We start from the raw sequence: 21,901 nt of genomic DNA on the forward strand, positions 1-21,901 counted from the left end.
CTCAACGACATCATTAGCTTCCATATTTTCATCAAAATCAAAACTTTCCTCATTATGCATCCTATCCAGTCACATTAGGTTCCATTTCTCTCTCTTTATATAACTTTTCATTTTCATTAAATAACTTATTCAAATAAGAGCTGTAATGCTTGTCAGATACTTCAGAATTACATAGATTACACTGGGCAACAAAAAAAGATTTTTTAAAAAAAGTCTAGGGTTTTCCCGCTGAATTAGATTAATTTTGATGCCCCGAGTCCGAAAATGACCTTGGTTTTGTTCTATCAGGTCAGGATTTTTTGCTACAGAAATTTTTAAAAATCGATTTTTCGTAAAAAAACAAATTTCTTTGTATCATCTGCTGAGAAACCCCGGAAGATTTTTTCCGTTTTCCTCAAGAAATAAAAGTCAACGTATGCAAATTCATTAAGTTTTTATTTACTCCATCAAATTAAATATAAGATTAGTATAACAATGAGCGTTACGTGACACAAAAGTTCAGAGTTCACGGCATGAATCGGCGTTTCTTCGATTCCCGTTTGTGAGCAGCTGCTGGGTTGTCTCTCTTCAGCATCCAGCAGTAGTCCGCCATCATGACTGCGTCCCACCTCCCCTGGTACCTATCCTCCATTTGGCGCATGTCCTGATGGAACCTTTCTCCCTGCTCGTCGCTCATCGCCCCAAGGTTTTCAGGAAACTTCTCCATGTGTGAGTACAGGAAGTGCATCTTTATACTCATCAAACACCCGAGCTTTTGAAAGGCCTCTATCATGCTGCTGATGAGTCTGGCGTGGTTTGCTGCCTTCGTGTTCGCCAGGAAGTTGTTCACCACCTGCACAAACGATTTCCACGCGGCGCACTCTAACGTGTTCATGGAGTTTTCGAACTCTGTGTCCTTTATGAGCTGCCGTATCTGTGGCCCATCGAAAATGCCGGCCTTCAGCTTCTCAATGGTCAGTCGCGGGAAGGCTCGGCACAGGTAGTGGAAGCACCTCCCATCCTTGTCCAGAGCACGCGTGAACTGTTTCATTAACCCAAGCTTCATGTGTAGCGGTGGGATCAATATCTTCTCCCGGTCAACAAGAGGTTCGTTTATGATGTTTCTCGCACCAGGTACTAACTGCTCTCGTGGCGGCCACACTTTCTTTACATAGTGCTGGGCTCTGTCTCGACTGTCCCACATACATATAAAGCATGGGTATTTCGTGAACCCAGACTGCTGACCAAGTAGAAAGTTCACCATCTTGAAGTCGACGCAGATGATCCATTGGTGCTGCTCATATTGGATTTTGTCGAGCACGTACTTCACTGCTTCATATTTCTCTACGAGAGTTGTGGAGTGAGCAAGAGGGATTGAGGCGAACTCGTTCCCGTTGTGGAGAAGCACACACTTCAAAGAGCGCTTGCAGCTGTCAATAAAGAGTCACCAATTTCTCGGATCGTATGTAGGAGCCCCGAGTTTAACAAGAAGACCGGCGACATCTCGGCAGTACACTAGGTCTTCCTCCTGGCAGAAGTAGCCCATGTAGTCCTCATGCCTTCTACGAAAGAAAGTGATACGCGCGTCCTCGCCAAGTAGATTTTTCTCTTTGAGTCTGGAGGCCAACAGCTCGGATGAAGTCTTCGACAAGCTGAGATCCCGAACAAGATCCTTAAGCTCACATTGTGAAAAGAGCTGCCGACCATCTTGTGCTTCATACTCCTCGTCTGCTATATATCCTCCCTCGTCTGCAGTGGTGGCCTCGTCGTCGATGTTAGGAAGCTCTGTGAACGCTGGTACAGGAATTTCTTCGCAGTGAGCAACTGGACGGCGGGCAGATGGAAGGTCGGGGTACTGGAGGCTGTGCCGATTCTTCCGGTTGATGCCAGTAGTATTGATGGCGCAGAAGTAACAATCCGATGCATGGTCCAAGGGCTCCCTCCAAACCATCGGAATCCCAAACTTCAGTGAAGTTTTCGTGCCCTTCGTCCACCGCCGGAGGTATTCCACGCACTTCTTGCAGACCGTGTGCGGTGCCCAGGGCTTATCTTGGTCACCCAGCTTGACTTGAAAGTAAGCCTGGTAGGCGTTCTTCACAAATCCCGTGATGTTCTTCCTGTCCACTGAAAGTGCGTATTCTCCGCAGATGTAGCAGAAAACGTCTGGATTATTCATGCATGAACGTCGCGCAGAAGCCATATCAATCTGAAATAGTAATAGAAAAATGCAGTTGACTGTCAGACAATAAAAATTAGAATAAATTTTATACTATAGTAAGAAAAAAAGGCATCTATTGGAATGATTAACTGTTACAATCTTAAAGGCCTCTTTTGTTTTCATATGTCCTGAATAATCCCCTTAAAACCCCTAATATTAGCATATTGAAGCCTATAAAAAGGCTTACATTTCAGGGAAAAATGGTCATGTAGGCCTATGGCTGTATCTCAAAAAGTTGACCTGATAGAGCAAAATCAATGTGATATTCGGACTCAGAACACCAAAATTAGTCTAAATCAGCTGAGAAACCCATGACGTTTTTTTGGTTGTTGCCCAGTGTTATCATTCTCTACCCAATTATAAAATTCTGGCACAATTGCAATATCCTCATCTGGCATGTTCTCAGAAGTAGTTACCTTATTGCTTTCAACATGATTATTTTCTCTTATTGTATCCCAAAATTTCTGCTCAAAATTTAAAGTATTAATTTGGTGTTGAACATGAGTGTCTGTTATTTGTGGTGTGTATTTGTTTTGTTTTTCACTGGTTTTATTATAATAGTAAGTTACATTTCTCCTTCTTCCTCTGTCTGTAAATTCCCAGTTGTTATTGTAGACCCTATTGTGCTTATATTTTCTCGCCCCAAAACTGCGGACCTTCATTGAGGCGGTCCAGAGTTTTCCTGCCTGATTTCTCTGTTGTTTGATCTCCAATTTTGTTCCCACCTGTTTCTATTTCCAAAATTTCTATCCCTGTCTCTGTCATTACCATCATGATCCCTATTGTTTCCCCCGTGTTGTTCATATCTATTGTCTCTGTATTCTCTCCTCTCTCCATACCTGTTTGAATACCACCACCCCCCCTCCCCCCATTGGTGTTCACCATTTTTAAAATTTTGCATATTCCCTCTTTCTAATGCCCTATCCAATTTACCCACATATTTTTAAAAAATTTCCAAAGAATCGCAATTTTTCAAGTAGCCTTCTTTTCAGCACATCTCTTTGTGTTATTTCATCAAAAGGTTTATCTAAATGTATTAATTTTCTCAATTGATCTTTACAAAATGCTTTCATGGTGCCGACTCTCCCTCTGAAAATAGGTCCATTCAAAAATCCAGATTTAATCCTCCTGTGTTCAGATTCTGACCAAAACTTGTTTAAGAAGCTTTTCTCAAAATTTGCAAAGGTTTCCCACTGATCGAAATTTCGGTTAGCCCAGGATAGGGCCTCCCTTTCAAGAAATTTTTTGACAAATTTAATTTTTAAATTATCAGATATTCCTGGCACAAAATAGTCCTTGCAATGGTGCAAAAAATCAACTGGATGCAAATTATCACAAGGAAAACTTGTCACTAACAGGTTCGACCATACTGGTCCATGACTGTACAAATTTTTGTTAACAACACGTTCTTCAACTTGATTAATTTAGTTTTTAATGTGTCAACTGGAATGGTAATCACCAGTCTTTTTGACCTAAAAACTAAAAGTAAACACATGAGCGGCACAAAATTATTAGTATACAGAAAATAGTGGATCCTAAGTGTCCCCGTGCGGAATACTCGCTCGTCAACCGTCCTTTGATGTTCGTCCTTTGACGATACTCTGTTTCTCCTTGTAGTTCCTCAGTACTATATTGGCAGCTTATATGTCGTCCAAGTAGCAAACTACATGCGCTAAAGGTAATGTTACAGGCATTTCTGCTATTGTCTGCTTCTCATCTTTTATAAGACGACAGTCAATTTCTGTACTTAAAATTGATAGTACAGGGTGAGGCATAAAGGATAAACTGTTTTCAAATGAACAATACATCTTTATGAGAGCTTCAGAAAAAATTTTAATTACAGAAAAACACTCAAATAATTTTGCCATTTAACAAGATTAATGCTTGAAAACATCATCTTCCAGGTGACACTTGTAATACCTTTAGTATGCATATATTTTATCTTTTACTTTTACTTAACGCCTGTTTCTGAACAGAACTGCCTCTTCTTGGCTTTTTCCACATCTTTCATATATTACCACGTCTTAAATTTCTTTATTAGTTTGTCTTCTTCTTAATCTTGTGCCTGGGTACTGATTTACAGTGGTGTTTACCACAACAGTCACTATTGTCAAAGTATTTCCGTAGGCTTTTGAAGCATTGTTTACAACATCTACAGTTTGTACGGAAACATGTTGTTATAATAAAAATGACAATCGCTATAGCTACATATGTTGTTACTGAGTAATGTGTAAAATATCTGGAATATTTTGAGTTCTTCCTCCTGCCTTTCTGCCATTCGCTGGACATCATCCAGTCTTTTCCCTGGACATCATCCAGTCTTTTCCTGGTGACTTTTAAATCGTCTAATTGTGTTATTACCTGATCCAATGGTAATTCTAATGTTAGCATTGAGACATTTTTCTTTTCTTCATTTACAACACAACAATCAAATTCTAAACTACTCTGCGGTATTATATCTTTCTTCATTATGTTGCTATGAATTACTCTATCTGTTTGTATGAACATTCTCGTTCCATACCCCTTACATTTACTATAAAAACTTATTTTTCCTACTCCTTTCATTAATAAGTCCTTTGGGGGTTCCTTTCCACATAATACTGTTACGCCTTCTTCCTTAGGAGCTACATATAGACATTCGTTACTGTTTGGATGGGTCCAAAGGCTCTGATTCGGTGCAACTATTTTTCGCAAACAATCTTCCGAAATTTCTCTTACCGGTTGCAACAATTTGGCTTCACACTCCTCACGGTCGAATGTCGATAGCAGTGCGAATGACTGTCTGCACAGTCGCCTATTCTTACAAAGTTCCTTACATTTTAGGTCACCTGCAGAAAGTTTTGCGTACTGCCTTTTGGATTCATCTATCAGTAGAAATTCTTTCTCTGGCTGTATGTGTACGTATCTTCCCTTCATATCTGGGATCTCTTTTGGTTATGGGAGAACTTCTGTACAGATTAAAATTATTATTTTTGTCTATTAAAGGAATGTTAATTATGTACCCTGTATGCTACCGGAGATGAAAACATCTAAATGATTGATTCTTAATATGAGGTAGCCTGAAGATTCTGCGAGAGGAACAGGAAACTTTACGTCTAGTTCGTCCCGTATTAAACTTAAATATTTCACAATTTGGACTGGATTAATGATGTGAGGCTGCATTATTCCCTTTTGAGCGTTTACAATGGCATTTATCATCTGCTCGTATTCCTCTTCGATTTGGCCAAACACTGCCGCTTGTTCGTCAGGATAGATGTCAGGAGCGGAGGGCGTTGTAAAATGAAAAGTAATGAAGTGGAAGGGACCCAGTTTATTCCTGTAACGATGATACATTGGTACCTACGTAGGGCCGAGCAGCCCCAAGAGGGGTTGCCGTCTGCTCATCAGAGAGGCAGAGGCTAGAGGAGCGACTACCGGGGCCGAGGTCTGAAGCTGAGAGAGCGCGGAGCTGTTTCCGAGCCGCTCCCGGCCGCGTCCCCACGTGATCACACGATTAGTCTCTGATCGGAGGATCGATTCCGCCAACGCGCCTTGCTAGTCGCGTACCCCCGCCAGCGCAACCGACCCGTGGGACTCGAGTCTGACCGAGGAGCACGTGGCGAATGTGCCGACCGTGGTCTTCCGGCCAGCACCTACCACCACAGTATGCCCAAGCCGGCTACGGCCGAACATTATGCGTGGAAAATTTATTTAATAAAATTTTGTCGGCAATGATCCCTCTTGGGGGGGATCTCTCCTCCCTGCACATCCTTTCCCCTTCCGAAGAAGGCTCTCTGGATGAAAATATAAGAGCTTATTCTAATTGATTATTCCATTTAAAAAAATATATGATCATTATGAAGGATCCCAGAAATTAAAATCCTTAACGTAGTGATATCAATATGTGCAAAAGTTACAAAGTGGCCTGAAGGAAGGCTCTCGAATAACAAACTTGTGAAGTTGGTGCGACGGCAGTGGGGCGGCGCCATGCTGTGAGTGTGTGTCGGCGGTATGAGTGGTGGTGGGTACCCAGGCGATGGTGAGGGGCACCGGCGCACAGCACATTGAAACACTCCACCCTCGTGGGGGTGAGAGAACGCTCCCAGGCCTAACAGTCACAAGGAGGTTTTTCCCCGTAATATTACTTTGAGTTCTTAAATCTAGGATTACAATGGTAATTGCCCAAGAGGGTGAATGAGAACATTACAGAATGACAAAAATTTAAAGAGAAAACAAAATGATTTACACGAGGGTTAAGACTCGACAGTTAAATTGTGATTCCATAGACTTTACATAGAAATACAAATGCATTACAAAATTTGTTCATTGACCTGACACCTAGACTACAACTTAATTCTAAGGGGGGGTCATGCCTGATCACATGCACCAAGGTTGGCAGGTAGTTTCAGGTGTGATATTCACCTTCAGGTTGTGGGGGTGGTACTACTTCTCGAAAGGAAGTGAAACATTTGCAAAACCCTCTTTTACAGAGTATCCAGGATACTATAATCAGAATCATTACAATGAAGATTACCAAACTAGCGCTGGGTAATACAACTGTGGTTAATCGCTCGTTTTGGTGCCGATCAGCAATATGTGAGGCCACTCGGTCAAGAGCAGCTTCGTTGTGTTCCTGGGTAAGGAGATGATTGATCGATCGGAGTAGATCTGAATCATTGGTATTCGGTAAATTCTTTAGCTTCTCATGGTGATGGAGTTTAAAAGAGAGTTCAGGAAGGTATAAGGTAAATGTGGGAATGGTGACATGAAAGGTGGAGTGCAATTGAGCTGATATCCTCATAGAAGCAGCGTATACGTCACATCTTGAACTATTATACACTAGGCCACTATTATTCAGTGTTAGCCGGTACGATTCGGTCTCTGACATTGAGCGGTGGCACACCGGGGTGGCGGTGACAGTCTGTGGAACAGCGAACAGGAAACTGTTGCCAACAGGCTGAATTATTGGTTGACGAAGTGAGACTAGAACACGAGGACGTGGAGGTGTAGTAGTTTCAGCTAAAAACAGTGACATCTCACACTCAGTAGTGTTAGTGTGTAAAATTAGCGTGGAGCATAAGTAATGTGTTGTGCGGGTGCAACTGGATAGTTCAGCGCGAGTGAGAGTGGCGTGAGTTTGTCAATCCCGACTAACTATTAAAAATCCTTATATTATATTATTCTGGATTTACAATGTGAGTACATTTTTCCACCACCTATTCTAGATTACAGTAAGTCACTAATTATTGATCTCCACTCTTCTCTATTTGTCCATAAATCTTCAGGAATGTTTTTCTTCCTCATTGCTGACTGAACTCCCTGTATCCATGTATCAGGTGGTCGTCCCCTTTTTCTTCTTCCAATTGGTACCCAGTCGATTATGCATTTTGGTAGCCTTTCCTGTTCCATTCGTCTGATGTGTCCATACCATTTAAGTTGTTTTTGCTCGATGAAATCAAAAATTGAATTTTTACGTTTCATCTTGTCTCTGATTACTTCATTTCTTATTCTTTCTCGTCTTGATATTCTTGCTGAACGTCTCCAGAAATCCATTTCTGTGGCTAATAATTTCGATTTCAGTTGCCATTTTGTTGTCCACACTTCTGAACCATATGTAATGATGCTCCTAACTATTGTTTTAAAAATCCTTATTTTGTTATCAGTTGTTATGTGTTTGTCCCAGAGAATTCCATTCAATAAAGAGATTGTCGTCTTCCCAGAATTTATTCTTGATCTAATTTCTTTGCCCTGTTTCCCATCATTTGTAATTTTCACACCTAAATATTTATATTCCTCAGTAGCTGTTATTGTTCCCATCCCTTCTTCTAATATTAAGTCTCCATTCACTCCACCAATTACCATGTACTTTGTTTTATTCATGTTTACATTTAGACCTGATTTTTTATATTCTTGAATCAATTTTCTGGTCATATACTCTATGTCCTCATAGTCTTGGGCTATAATCAGTTGGTCATCTGCAAATTGTAACGAGTATATTGTTCTATCATTTATTGGTATTCCCATAGCGTGACATTTTTTCTTCCAATTCTGTAAAGTTACTTCTGTATATATTTTATACAATGTAGGTGAGATGCTACATCCTTGACGTATTCCTTTTGTGACTTGGAATCCATGTGATAGATATTTACCAATTTTTATTTTTGAAATAGAATTTTTATATAAATTTTGAATTGCTTTAATTATTCTTGGATTTATTCCTATTGATATTAAAGCTTTCCATAAACTGGATAAAGGCACACTATCATAGGCTTTTTCTTTATCTATGAATACTAAATGTATAGGTTGTGCCCGAACCATTTTTTTTTTTCAATAATTTGTTGTAGGCAAAATATATGATCAATTGTTGATCTTCCAGCTCTAAAACCTGCTTGTTCTTCAGCCTCCTTTTCTTTGTATTCTTGTTCTAACAAATATTTAATAATTCTTCCATATAATCTACTGAAGGTATTGGTCACTGTTATTCCCCTGTAATTTTTACACTCATCTTTCGCTCCTTTTTTAAGTCTGCCAAACAACATGGTGGTGAAGGGTAGCCCAAGAGACTGGAAAAGTGTATATTTGATAGCACTCGTATTCGCAATTTGCGCACGTGATTGGCAACCTCATTCGCATCCGAATACTGTCAGAATTACGGGTAAGTCGGACCTCCAACGCAGCATAGTAAAAGGGGAGGTTGCTTTCCCGCACGGCATAAAGCATTTGTTTAGGGGCCAAAATTTGCGACGACACATTGTGTAGGATGTGCAAGAAGGGCTCTGGGGGTAACAGATGTGGACCGAGATTTCCTTGCAGTCCGAGTTGAATGGCCGAGTGTAACATGTGCACATGTAACTGTGCTGTGTGTATATTAAATAAAAGAATCTGCGTGGTCTTCACAATGTTCAATGTGATAGTCAGATTACGTAATCCCGAGCGAAGATGAGTCCACTCTTGATTAAAGAGTTGTTCAAGTGCACCACAGTGTCGTGTTAATTTGTCGGCTACAACTTGTATTTGTCTAGTTGTGGCTAATACGTTATTCTCAAGATGTGTCAGGTGCACCTGTTGATGTACCAACACTTCGTGATTAACTTGTGTTTCCGAAAGCACTTGCTGTGTGTCCAAATCCCAGCGTTTTGCGTCTGTTTCATCAGGAGTCCCAAAGACAAGATTTTAATAATGTACCTCCAACGGGCAACCAGGCTCGTTTGAAACGAGGCCGTGGTACTGCATCCCTAATACTGTTCAATTGACTTCGAAGGGTTGAAATAATTCTAGTCACTTCCCACAAAGATCGGAGAAACTCGTGTTCCTTCGTCTGCATCAAGAAGATTTCATATTTTGACAATTGCTGAGCTGTATCATATAAAGCACGGTCTTCCTCTTCTAATAATGTTAAGTTAACATTAGCTGACACAATAGCATAATGTGGAGTATGCACCAGATTATGACGATGTCCAAAAATCACTCCAGATGTGGAAGGGTAGACGCCGTAACGGCGACGACGACAACCGTTGAGATTAACATGCTTCCCATTGCGGATGATAAATTGACAGCCATTTGAACGGAGGTTGCTTTCAGCTTCCAATGTTGATAATGGTCGACTGCGAGAGAAAGTATTAGTGACCCTACAAGTAAAAATTTCCTGGCTTACTTGATGAGTAATTCAGAGATGACAGAGGGGGTACAATGTTGTAGCAATAATTACCTGGCAAGTAGCGATGATGGACCAGTTCAGTCACGCTTACTGATGAAGAAGGCCACGAAGTAGAATCACGGCAGGCAACCAACAATTTGGCAGTGTTCAACAGGTCGTTGACTAAAACAAACTGCTACTGAACATTACGTACATACGTACGTACTTCCCTTTCCCCTTCCGAAGAGCGGAGGGCATAAACGATAAGAGCCTTGTTCATGTACTTAGTATATGACAATAGAGGTCTGGTAACATCAACAAGTTACACCAAGGTAGTGTGGATATGAACAGTGTGAGTGTGTTGTAAGTTGTTATTGGGCGTATGAAGTGTTGTGTAAATGTGTGACTAATGGTAGCTGATGGCGGATACGAATTGAAGGCCAATAGGTGCTATCAGAGATACTTCCAGTCGAGAAACAATGAAAATTAAAAGGGAATACCGAATATGACACACAAATAACGTATAACCATAAAGTGTGCTAACATTAATCATAACTATAAATTGATAGCAATAAAACATGACATTGAAGTAATAATAATTGACAAGAAATAAAATAAAGGGAATATTTCCCGAACATGAACTTCCGAATCGGATACGAAATCCATCAGGGGATGTTGTTTTTTAGTCGGTTGACGAAGTGCATAAGGGACTACATCAGTAGAATCAGACAGTGTGTGTGTATATAAAACAACATTGTTCTTAAAAGTGCAGTTTGCACTGTCAGATGGTGAAAAGCAACGAATCCGTTCAGCAACGGAAAAGGCTGCCATTTGGGGAACGGTATCTGAATCTTTGGCAGAATCCGATGATTTTGCAATGGAATTGCCATGAAGAAGAAAGTGGTATTGTATAAAATGTAATAAAAGAGCGTCTGGGGCTCAGTTCATTTGTGGTTGAGTGCCAAAGGCGTAGCGTGAGCGCAAATTGTCTCACGGTAATTGATGTATGAATTGTTTTGTGGTCAACCGAGGAGCCTAGGATTCGGTGACGTGTAGTGCGAATGAGCTACCTACGAGTGACTCGACTAATAACTTCAGCAGTGCATTAGTGCAATCTGCAGACTTGGATTGATAATTATATAATTTGCAGGGCAATGGAGCAACCTGCGGACAGTGCTAAGGCAACCTGTCTAATAATTGAGGGGTAGGCAGTGCGTTGGAGCTATCTGCGATACCGTGGTTCAGCGGGCCTAAGGGCGTCCGTCTGACTTAATAATAATTCGTGTAGGCACGTGGGTTTCCTGCGATACATGGAATAAAAGTATCAGCGGCGTTATTAGCGACCTGCTGTACTATGAAAATGTCGACTGTTCAAGCAATAAAAACAGCTCTGAAGCTAGAATAGCATACAATGCATAATAGCGTCACTTTTTGTGTGCGCAGTACATAACACTGCATAAAATGAAAATCATGAACTATAAATCACTAGAGCTAGCATAATGACATAATTAAACACAATGATATATATTGACAGGAAAATAAAATAACAGTGATGTATAATAATAACGCTGTAAGTAGTCGGAACGCTCGCTCAACCTGGGGCTGGCTGCTAGGCTACGTGTGTGTTAGTTTTAAAACTGACGATAACAAATTGAACTGAAAGGACAACTAGGCACAGTTCCCGTAGCGCTTACATCACCGGCTAAATAGAGGCAAAGTACGTATCTCACAATGGATCATCGGCCGATATTTTGGGGCAAGACTGCAACAAGGGAGAGCAATATCTCGGTGTAATTGGGTGGTAAGATTAAAAGACCGGTACTGTCAGAAGAGGGTACCTAACATGTTGTAGGGGCCTCCTCATCGACAGAAGAAGGAAAACAGGATAGAACAATGACCACGGCGGTAGAGTAAAATAAATGGGGAGGGCAAAAATAACTGTGTAGCAACCGAGGAACAATCGCCCACCGATATACGGCAGCCCGGACGATTGGTCGTTTGTGCCTCGTCAGTAGCATGAAAAACCCGTGGCATTGCATTGGTTTGCCCATATCTGGCCTTGTCCAAGGAAGATAACATTAAATGTCCTCATAGTTCGATGTGTAAGAGGGTTAGGGCTGTAGTTCGTAGCTTATACAATGAATCAAAGCAGTAGTGAAACTTCACTTACAGGATTGGCAGACTAAGGTATGCAGAATAATGTAACTCGTTAAGAACTTCGTGTGATTTATCCAGCTAATGTGAAACTAAACGAGGAAAAGAATTTAAACAATGAATCACATCTACTTAATATTTATGTTAAGATTTATTGGGATGTTTGAATGAATTTTGTTTGCCGTGTCTTCCGGCTGCATGAAAGAAACCAGCTTGGAGCTGTTAGGGAGCGCGCAGCACACGCGTAGGTGCTGAGTAGGCACCGGCACGTCAGCGGTCATGTGAGACGGCGTTCAGCCGCGAGAGACCGGCCGCTACAGCAGCGACAAATATCACGCGCTTAGCGTGTACAAGAAATAACGATGAATTAGAAATTGCTAATTATCTAGAATAAGAGTCTTTTAAAAAAGCTGTTAGTTATATAAAATGTTGGTACGTGCATTGTAGTCTGTCATACACGGAGGATAGGTCAGTAATTTGCGGTTTGTTTTTGTAACTACTCGGACGCGCCGCGTGTTGAGACGCTGGAGGCGGCAGCGCACGTGGTGAGCTGTTACTGGCTGAGAAAAAATGATGGCCGCCGGCCAGTTCTTGGCGAGGAGATGGGACAGCGCTGAAGAGAGGAGGGGAGGCGACAGCTGATGTGTTGCCCCGCCAACAGCTGGTCCCGTAAACAAAGCGTACGAGGCGTATGCATTTCAAGTCCTGGCTTTTTCTGTTCCGATTACTTACGGTTAGCTGCAGCAAATACAGAACTACGACATATAGTACAATACACTAGACGTCAACGTAACAAGTATTAAGAAAAGCTCGGAGTAAAAATACTCCACATGTACTGGTTTGCCAAAAAGATGGCAATAGAGGACATCGAAGAATATTATTCGGAGTTAGCAGCCGCGGTACTGCCAACACCAAGTGTAATGGTTGCATTTGAAGCAAGTCAGTTGCATGACGTCTAATGCGTGGCATTGCTTGCAAAACATAAAACATAATCATACATATGAAAATGAGCAAAAACGCATGACAGGACTGGGAATTGACAATTGAGGATGGCTGGGAACTCCGTGGTGGCCAGGCACGTCTTACTTCCAAGTCCCTGGAGAAAATGACTTAACCTAAGCTACAAAAAAACATAACATAAAACTCTAATTAGGCGTGATTAATCACGCGACCTCAACCCATAAGGGTGTCGATTCCGCAAAGGGTATCTACAACCCTGTGGAGGTAATCTCCTCCGTTTTTTCTTTCGACTTTGTTCCACTTGAGGTGGAGGTGACACAGGCGGATGGGGGGCTGCGACCTGTTGTGGTGACACAGCCCTACCGTGGTAAGGTTGCAGGCGGTCAAAGTGCACTATCACCGTACGATCGGTTAATTGCAGTTCTGTATTGACTGGTGAGGTCAACCGTACAATCCGATACGGGCCTTCAAAGCAGGGAGAGAACTTTTTAGTTCGTCACTTTTTGATTGCCGGGTTTTAGTAACACTAAATCACATGTTTGATAAGTAGGTAAAGCAGCATTTTTGTTCTGCCTGTGCAACTGTTTATTAGTAGCTTTGATATTATTCCACTTTACCTTATACCAGATCGTTTTTAGCCGGCGGGCTAAACCTTTTACTTCTTTTATTTCTACACCTTGAGGTAGTTTGTCTATTTCGAACGGCAAATTCGTCAGCCGTCCAAACACAGCTTCGTAAGGGGTATACCCCGTGGATTCATGTATTCGGGTGTTGTATGCAGAAGAAATATACGGTACATATCTGTCCCAATCAGCGTGCGTTTTTGCAACATAATAGGATTGTCGCGTCCCAAGCGTGGGTATTGCAAGGGATTGAGCGACACGGTTCGTAAAAGGGATTTAGCCGGTTGACCTCAGTGAGAGGGAGGCTTTTTTATCTGGCTAAGATGTGGAAATCCCTGGTGTGAAGGACAAGGCTAGGAAGCGGGTAGAATTAAAGTCTTGATAACTTTAACAAATTGCAGTTTATTCTGAATGAATACAGCTTACCCTAACTGCGCGGTGATTGCATTCACAGGAAGGCCAAGTCTAACACAGAGACGGTGGCTGACTCCACCGTTCCGACTGCCTACTAGAAGTTCTGCAATGTTTCCTAACACCCTACGTTAGAGTCCCGCGGCTACGCCTTAACGCTCTCCAGCGACTATCTCCCGCTGCCTGCCTACAGCCCGTTCCCCAGCCCAAGTCGGCTGCTGCTATCACTCTCTAACTCTTCCACCTGAGCAGACGAGACCCGACAAGACCCTCAGAGCGGCGTGCACTCGGGTATTGTTAGCGTTTCCCCTTCGACCCCGCCAGCGCTCGGCATGACGTAGCGTCGAAGGCAACTTTTCCTTATTTGGTATCATTAAAACATTGTTGTTGCTATTGTTCTTCAGAGGCTGAGTGGAGGGATAGAGGCGCCTCTCCCTATATGGTCACGCACTGCGTCCTGAGCCCTTCATTGGCTCCTCATGACGTAGCGCTGTCCCCACCGAGGGCCCTCTTTCTTTCTCTCTCCAGTCCCAAACCTCTCTCTCTAGCCACGAATGCTTTCTGTTTATACTCCTTACTCGATTGCTTATCATGAGTCCCTGCACAGACCTTCGTTTGTATCTGCTGGCTGTTTACTTTCTTATCAAGCACCCAGCTGCCCAGCAGTTGGAGTGCCGCCTCGGCTGACCCTTCGGCCACGCCTGCCGTCCAGCGCTACAACTTAAGCTTCTTCCTACGTACTATTCTCGAGGTACTGCAATTAGACTTGGCTTGTTCCTGTGGTTACAACACCTCCCCCACCAGGGAAATTGGTGTTACTCCTCAGAGTAGCGTCAATTGAGATTCTTTCATTTTATGTGCTTACATTTTCTTTTGTTACATCAACACTTCATATGTTTTCTTTTTCTTTCATATACTTTTAATTCCATTAAGTTCTTTATGAGACACAATCATTTTATACATACATTTATCAAGATACACTTTTTTTTTTTTTTTTTCTTTTTTTTTTCTTTTTTTTTTTTTTTTTCTTTTTCAAATCATTGATACAATTACAATCAAGGTACATTTTTAAAAGCGTTGATACAAAATACCATTTTCATTGAACATTGGTAATTGCAAGTACATACAGTTTCAAAATGGACAAAACACTAAAATAGATTACACCTTTTCATAAGACACTTCTAATATAGTTTAACTTTTGATTTCACTTAACGCCTGTTTCTGAACAGAACTGACTCTTCTTGGTTTTTCCCACATCTTTCATATATTACTACATCTTCAGTTTCTTTATTAGCTTGTCTTCTACTTAAGCTAGTCTCTGGGTAATGATTTACTATAGTGTTTCTTATACATACTTTACCACAACAGTTACTATCGTCAAAGTACTTCCATAAACTTTTGAAGCATTCTTTACAGCATTTACAATTTTTACAACAACATGTTATTACAATAACAATGACTATTGCTATAGCTATGTATGTAGTTATTGAGTAATGTGTAAAATATCTGGAATATTTTAGTTCTTCCTCCTGCCTTTCTGCCATTCGCTGGACATCATCCAATCTTCTCCCAGCGACTTTCAAGTCGTCTAATTGTGTTACTACCTGCTCCAGTGGTAAATCTAACGTTAGCATTGAGACATTTTTCTTTTCTTCGTTTAAAACACAACAGTCAAATTCTAAATTAATTTGAGATATTATATCTTCCTTTGTTACGTTACTATGAATTACTCTATCTGTTTGTATGAACACTCTCGTTCCATACCCTTTACATTTACTATAAAAACTTATCTTTCCTACCCCTTTCATTAATAAGTCCTTTGGGGGTTCCTTTCCACATAATACTGTCAGTCCTTCTTCCTTAGGAGTTACATATAGCCATTCGTTACTGTTTAGATGGGTCCAAAGGCTCTGATTCAGTGCGACTATTTTTCACACACAATCTTCCGGAATTTCTCTTACCTGTTGTAACAATTTGGCTTCGCATTCCTCACGGTCGAATGTCGATAGCAATGGGAATGACTGTCTGCACAGTCTTCTGTTCTTACTCAGTTCTTTACATTTTAGATCATCCGCAGAAAGTTTCGCGTACTGCCTTTTGGATTCATCTATCAGTAGAAATTCTTTCTCTGGCTGTATGTATATGTACCTTCCTTTCATATTTGGGATCTCCTTTGGTAATGGGAGAACTCTGTACAAATTGAAATTATTATTATCTATTAAAGGAGTATTAATTACGTACCCTAGTATGCTACCGGAAATGAAAACATCTAAATCAATTTTTCTTAACAAGAGGTAGCCTGATGACTCCGCGAGAGGAACAGGAAACTTCACGTCCTTTAATTCGTCTCGTATTAAACTTAGATACTTCACAATTTGTACTGCATTAATGATGTGAGGCTGCAGTATTCCCTTTTGAGCATTTACAATGGCATTTATCATTTGCTCGTGCTCTTCTTCGATTTGGCCAAACACTGCCGCTAATTGTAATACTTGTTCCGTTACAGTGGCAAAAGATGCTACTCGTTTGAAACCCATATCTGTTTCCTTCACGTATTCCTTCATGAACCTTTCTGGTCTCTGCATGCCTGTCCTTAGAATGTGTTCATTTGATTCTAGTGTATATACTGTTCTGTTTACTCCCGCTAATGTGGCCCTTACCACTGCCACCTGTTCCTTAGTTAACCTCAGCAACCCTTCAGAGTATCTCTCCACAGCATCTATTCTTTCTTTATAGTACGCTGCGTCTGCTTCGTCCAATGTTCCGAACAGTATCTTACTTACCTGTCCGACGAACTTGAATACTCCTCTCTTTCTTCTGGTTTCGTGTTTTGTGAGTTGCTGTAAGAGTTGCTGCAGACCTGTAATCTTTTCCACGTGATGTGTGACTTGCTGATCTAGTACTCTACATTCTATTAATCCTACGTTTAATTGTTTCAATGTGTCACGGCACCTCTGTACTGCTGCCTTACCGTACCTCTCTGCTTTTTGAAATCTTTCTGTTATTACATCTAAGTTAACATATGTGACTATTCTCCATGTGGTACTGTATATCTCTATTTGTCCTACGTGATCGTAATATAGTCCTGATGAACTTGGTATTGAGGTCACTTTGAAATTGTTCGTTTCGTATCCTGATGCAACGAAGCTGTATGTTGTTATCACTATGCTGAGTTGCACCACTTGCCACTTGAGTGCCATACCTGGAATTTAAAAGAACTGTTTCAGCCTGTTGGCATGTACTTTTGTTTCCTTATTTCTCTTAACTCTTATAACTACGTTAGGACCTTCCACTTTTAACACTTCAAATGGACCTCTCCATTGCGAATCTAGTTTCCGAGATCTACCACGTCTCACTGATTCGTCGTGTAATAACACCTTGTCCCCTACATTAAATTCTTTTGGGTTCTGTTTCAGATCATACTGTCCTTTACTGATTACCTTACTCCTTATAATAGAATCCCTAGCCACTCTACGGGCTTCCTGCATTCTCGCTCTTAGCTTATTGACATACGAATCATAATCGTAACTTACCTGCGGTGTTTCTTGCTGTAGTACTCCTGGTATGTTAACCTTCCTTCCGTAAATTAACTCGAATGGTGTGTAACCTGTGCTGCTGTGTGGTGTAGTGTTGAACACAAAAATTGCATACGGCATCCATTTGTCCCATGAACTTTGATCTCCTGTTACAAAGTGTCTGAGATATTCTACAATTGTTCTATGACTCCTTTCTAGAGCACCATTTGACTCAGGGTGGTACGCTGTGGTGTTTATACATTTTACCTTCAACAATTTACATACCCTTTTGAATACGTCACTCAGAAAATTCGATCCTTGGTCTGTTAACAAGACTGATGGAATCCCATATCTTAGTACTATATTTTCTACAAATGCTTCCGCTACAGTTTCAGCGTCTTGCTTGTCAATCAGGATGTACTGTGAATTTACTCAGATCGTCTAGGAATGTTAGCATGTACTTTTTTCCTGTACTAGATACATCTAGTGGACCCACTATATCCATTGCACATTTTGCAAATACTGTTTCAGCTGTGTCTGTAATTTCTAAGGGAATCCTTGTTTTCATTTGTGTATTTTTGTTCTTTTGGGATGATGGACACTTCCTAATATAATTTTCAATGTCCCGCTTCATTCCGCGCCACTGGTTGTACGCTTTTATCCTCTCGAATGTCCTATGCATTCCCTGGTGCCCTCCCAAGGGATTATCGTGCATCTCCTTTAATATACTTTCCTTTTCTTCGGGGCTAATTTCCTCATTACTATTTGTTTCCCGATCTATCTCACCTGACACTTGCGCTTGCCACACGTTTACGGAACTCTGTTCTGCCTTAGCTTGTGCTACTGAGGTTCTTTCTGCCTCCACATTTCGCTTTGAACTTATCTCTTCCTTTCCTTCCTGCCTTATCTGGCTTAACGCGTCCGCATTACTGTTTAGCCTTCCTGGCTTATATACTACCTCGTAGTCGTACTCTTCGAGCTTCAGTCTCCACTTTAGGAGCCTCGAACTCGGATCCTTCACACTAAATATCCATGTTAGTGACTTATGGTCTGTCACCACTGTGAGTTTTCGCCCATACACGTATGGTCTAAACTGCTTTACCGCGTACACTATAGCCAACAACTCTTTTTCCGTTGTACTATAGTTCAGTTCTGCTTTGTTCAGTGCTCTGGATGCATATGCAATCGGCAAGTCTTCGCCAATCTTTTTCCCTTGCGATAACACGGCGCCCAATGCTGCGTTACTCGCATCCGTTGTGATTATAAACGGTTTCGTAAAGTCAGGATACTGAAGTAACAGTGGATTCACTAATTTCTCTTTCAGTTCCTCGAATGCATTCTTCTGTCGTTCTCCCCATTGGTACTCTACTCCTTTCTTTAAGAGCTCATGGAGAGGTTTTGCAATTTTGCTGAAATTTGCAATGAAACATCGATAGTACCCTATCAATCCTAGAAACCCTTTCCGTTCTTTTGTTGTTCTCGGCTGTGGGAAGAACTTCACCTTCTCCACCTTTGCCATATCCGGTGATATTCCCTTGTCCATGATACAATGACCTAGGAAGATTACCTCCTTCCTCAGAAATTCACACTTGTCTGGTTGCAACTTCAAATTGTGCTCTCGCAACCTGTCAAATATTTCCCGGAGTTTTTCGTTATGCTCCTGCAGGTTTTTCCCATAACATACTATGTCGTCCAAATAGACAAAACATTTAACACCTTGTAAACCTGCCAATATTGTGTTCATCAGTCTCTGGAAACATCCTGGGGCTCCTTTCAGTCCCATCGGCATTCTTTTGTATTCGTAATGTTGATAGTTTGAGCTGAATGCCGTTTTCTCTCCGTCCTTCTCGTCCGTCAATATTTGATGGTACCCGCTTGCGAGGTCAAGCGTCGAGAAGTACTTGGCTTGCCCTAATTGATCCAGGATATCGGAGATATTCGGTAGTGGAAATGCATCGCCTATCGTGATGTCATTTAATTGTCGGTAGTCCACCACGATTCTCCATTTCTGCTTGCCACTGGCATCTAACTTCTTTGGAACTAACAGTAACGGTGCGTTCCATGCGCTCTTGCTTTCGACAATTATGTCATCCTTTAGCATCTGCTCTATTTGCTCTTTTAGCACTGCCTTTTGTGCTTCAGGGATCCTGTACGGTCTAGCGTTCACTACCTTCCCCGCGTGTTCCGGCGCAATCGGTATTCTATGTTTCACTGCAGAAGTATAGGACAGTTTGTCCCCCGGTAGATGAAATACATCTCCGTACTCCGTGCAGACCTCGGCTAGAGCGCTCGACGTTCAAATGATCCATTCTGAGTTGCCTTCGCAACACACTAGCACGACTTTCCGTCTTACCTACTGCATCAGTGCTAAATTTTACTTCGCGTACTTTCGCTATTCTTTCTAATTCTTCCGTTATTAATCTGACATTTCCTAGTTGAACTCTGTCCTCTGACACGTTCAATGCACTTACTATGCATCTCCCATTTCGCACTTTTACTAAGGACTCAGGTACGTGCACCCCTTGTGCAATCTTCTGCCTCGGTATGACCATTTTTCTTTCGATTCCCCGTGGTACCTTTCCGTCCACTTTCAACAACATTATTCTTTCTTCCCGGGGCCCTATCTCCCCGCCTATTTCTGAATCTGCTTCTATCTCTTGTCCCTTTGGTTCTTCCTCTACTACTAAGGGTATATCTCGCCCTTTTAGTCTTATTACTTTACCTGCATAGTCCAGCTTGACTCTATGCTGTGTTAAGAAATTTCTCCCTATCAATCCGTCGTACGGAATGTCTAGACCTCTACCGTACACGTGAAATTTCTGTCTCACCTTTTCAGATCCGTCTATACTTAAGTTTATTTGTACCGTGCCTATTGTGCTAACGGCTTCACTCGTTACACCCTTTAACCGAAGCTTTTCTGTTTCATTGATTCCAAGTATACTCTTTACCGGAATACTCGTCCTCTTTAGCAAACACAATTGTGCTCCTATGTGTATTAGTAACTTCAAATACTTCTTTAACTCTACGCAGTACAATATGACCACGTCGTTTTCTGTTGTACAGTCGATTACCCTCACTGTGGGTTTACCTATCGCAACAAGGCCCGACTACGCGGCCTTGCCACCTCTTAGTTTCCCTGTACCACCTTGCCTGTTTTACTCGATACTGGGACCCTGCCTTTTCTCCAGGCGTGCCAGGGCCCTTCGTGGCAATCTTTCGCGTAGTGGCCCTGCCGCTTACACTTAAAACCAGGGCTTACACTTAAAACACGCAACATCTTTTACTCTTGTGCACGGAACTCCGCAGTTCCCTGGTAAATTACACTGTGGACATCTCCACTCTCGTAACCCTCCATCGGTTTCTCTGTGATTTCCTCTGAATTCCCTTACATCTATCGGGTGAACTTTTCTTAACCGCACCCGGCATTCCATGTCCGTGTGTCCCGGCTTGTCACACCCATAGCAAAAGTTTGTAAACTCTCTACCCGTCATGGCCCGTACTCTATGCTCTGGCCTGCTTTTCCTACACTTGCTGGCTATGTGACCTCTCAGCCCACAATTGAAACATTTCAACTCTTTACTTTCTCTCGCGTTTTTTACAGCTTCTTTATTTCGAGTGTATGTTACCCTCGGGGCTAGTCCCCGCTCTTTCATGGACAATATCGCACTCTCCTCCTGCAGTGCCAGCTCCACTGCTGCTGCCAACGTAATTTCATCGCCTCTGCTTCTCACTATTGTTTGTATTCTGTCATTACTTAACCCCTGTATAAAGCACGCTCTTCCTAAGGAATCAACTAGTTCTATCGCACCTTTCAAGTTTTCTCTGGCCGTAACTCTGTTTACTGCTTCTCGAAAATCTCTCTGCATTTCATCTATTCGGCTTGCCCACATTGCTATTGGTTCCCCTTGTCCCTGTCTGGCTTGGAAAATTCTACATGCGTAGTAGTCCATAGTACGCTTACTGGCATAGTTTTCTTCTAAAACGCGTTGCACCTCTTGCCACGTACCTGTGCGTTCACGCACCTGCAATCTCGACCTGGCCTCACCGGTTATCTTTGCTTTAACGAACTTCAATAACATTTCGTGTTCCTCTGGCTTTACTAATTCAAAAGCTGCATCTACATTTTCGATAAATTCCCTTAAATCCTTCTTGTTCCCTTCGAACACTTTCGACACAATACATAGGGCCTCCTTCACTGGCATCTTACCATTAGTGGAGGATGACGCAACTTCATTAGTTAGGGTCATCTTAACTAAGTTAATACTTTACACAACAAAATACAATATTCTTAAGACAGTTGTACAAGTACCGCTTCTCTTGTGGTGCGCCGTCTGCTCTGTGGATCCGCATCGTCCCGCGCTCTCTTTGTGCCCGCGCTGTCTCTGCGCCCGCGGTGCTGCGATGTGTCGGCCGCCGCTCTGCTGGG

At 41.9% G+C, this 21,901-nt stretch overlaps 1 protein-coding gene across 1 annotated transcript; it reads right to left on the reverse strand.

Annotated features, from left to right (window-relative positions):
- Positions 1 to 2,493: 2,493 nt before the first annotated feature.
- Positions 2,494 to 21,677, reverse strand: LOC126426564 (uncharacterized). Its single transcript, XM_050088463.1, has 2 exons — positions 21,102 to 21,677; positions 2,494 to 2,661 (listed from the first exon to the last, which is right to left on the reverse strand). Exons 1-2 carry the CDS (start codon positions 21,675 to 21,677, stop codon positions 2,494 to 2,496), a joined length of 744 nt encoding a protein of 247 aa, XP_049944420.1.
- Positions 21,678 to 21,901: the final 224 nt, after the last annotated feature.

The sequence above is a fragment of the Schistocerca serialis genome, chromosome 11, assembly GCF_023864345.2.
Source record: "Schistocerca serialis cubense isolate TAMUIC-IGC-003099 chromosome 11, iqSchSeri2.2, whole genome shotgun sequence".
NCBI classification, from domain to species: domain Eukaryota; kingdom Metazoa; phylum Arthropoda; class Insecta; order Orthoptera; family Acrididae; genus Schistocerca; species Schistocerca serialis.

Coding starts and splice junctions, on each gene's coding strand:
- LOC126426564 (XM_050088463.1), bottom strand. CDS start 21,677: ATGCCAGTGAAGGAGGCCCTATGTATTGTGTCGAAAGTGTTCGAAGGG. Junction 2,662..21,101: donor AGCGGGGACTAGCCCCGAGG/GTAACATACACT, acceptor AATTTTGAGCAG/AAATTTTGGGATACAATAAG.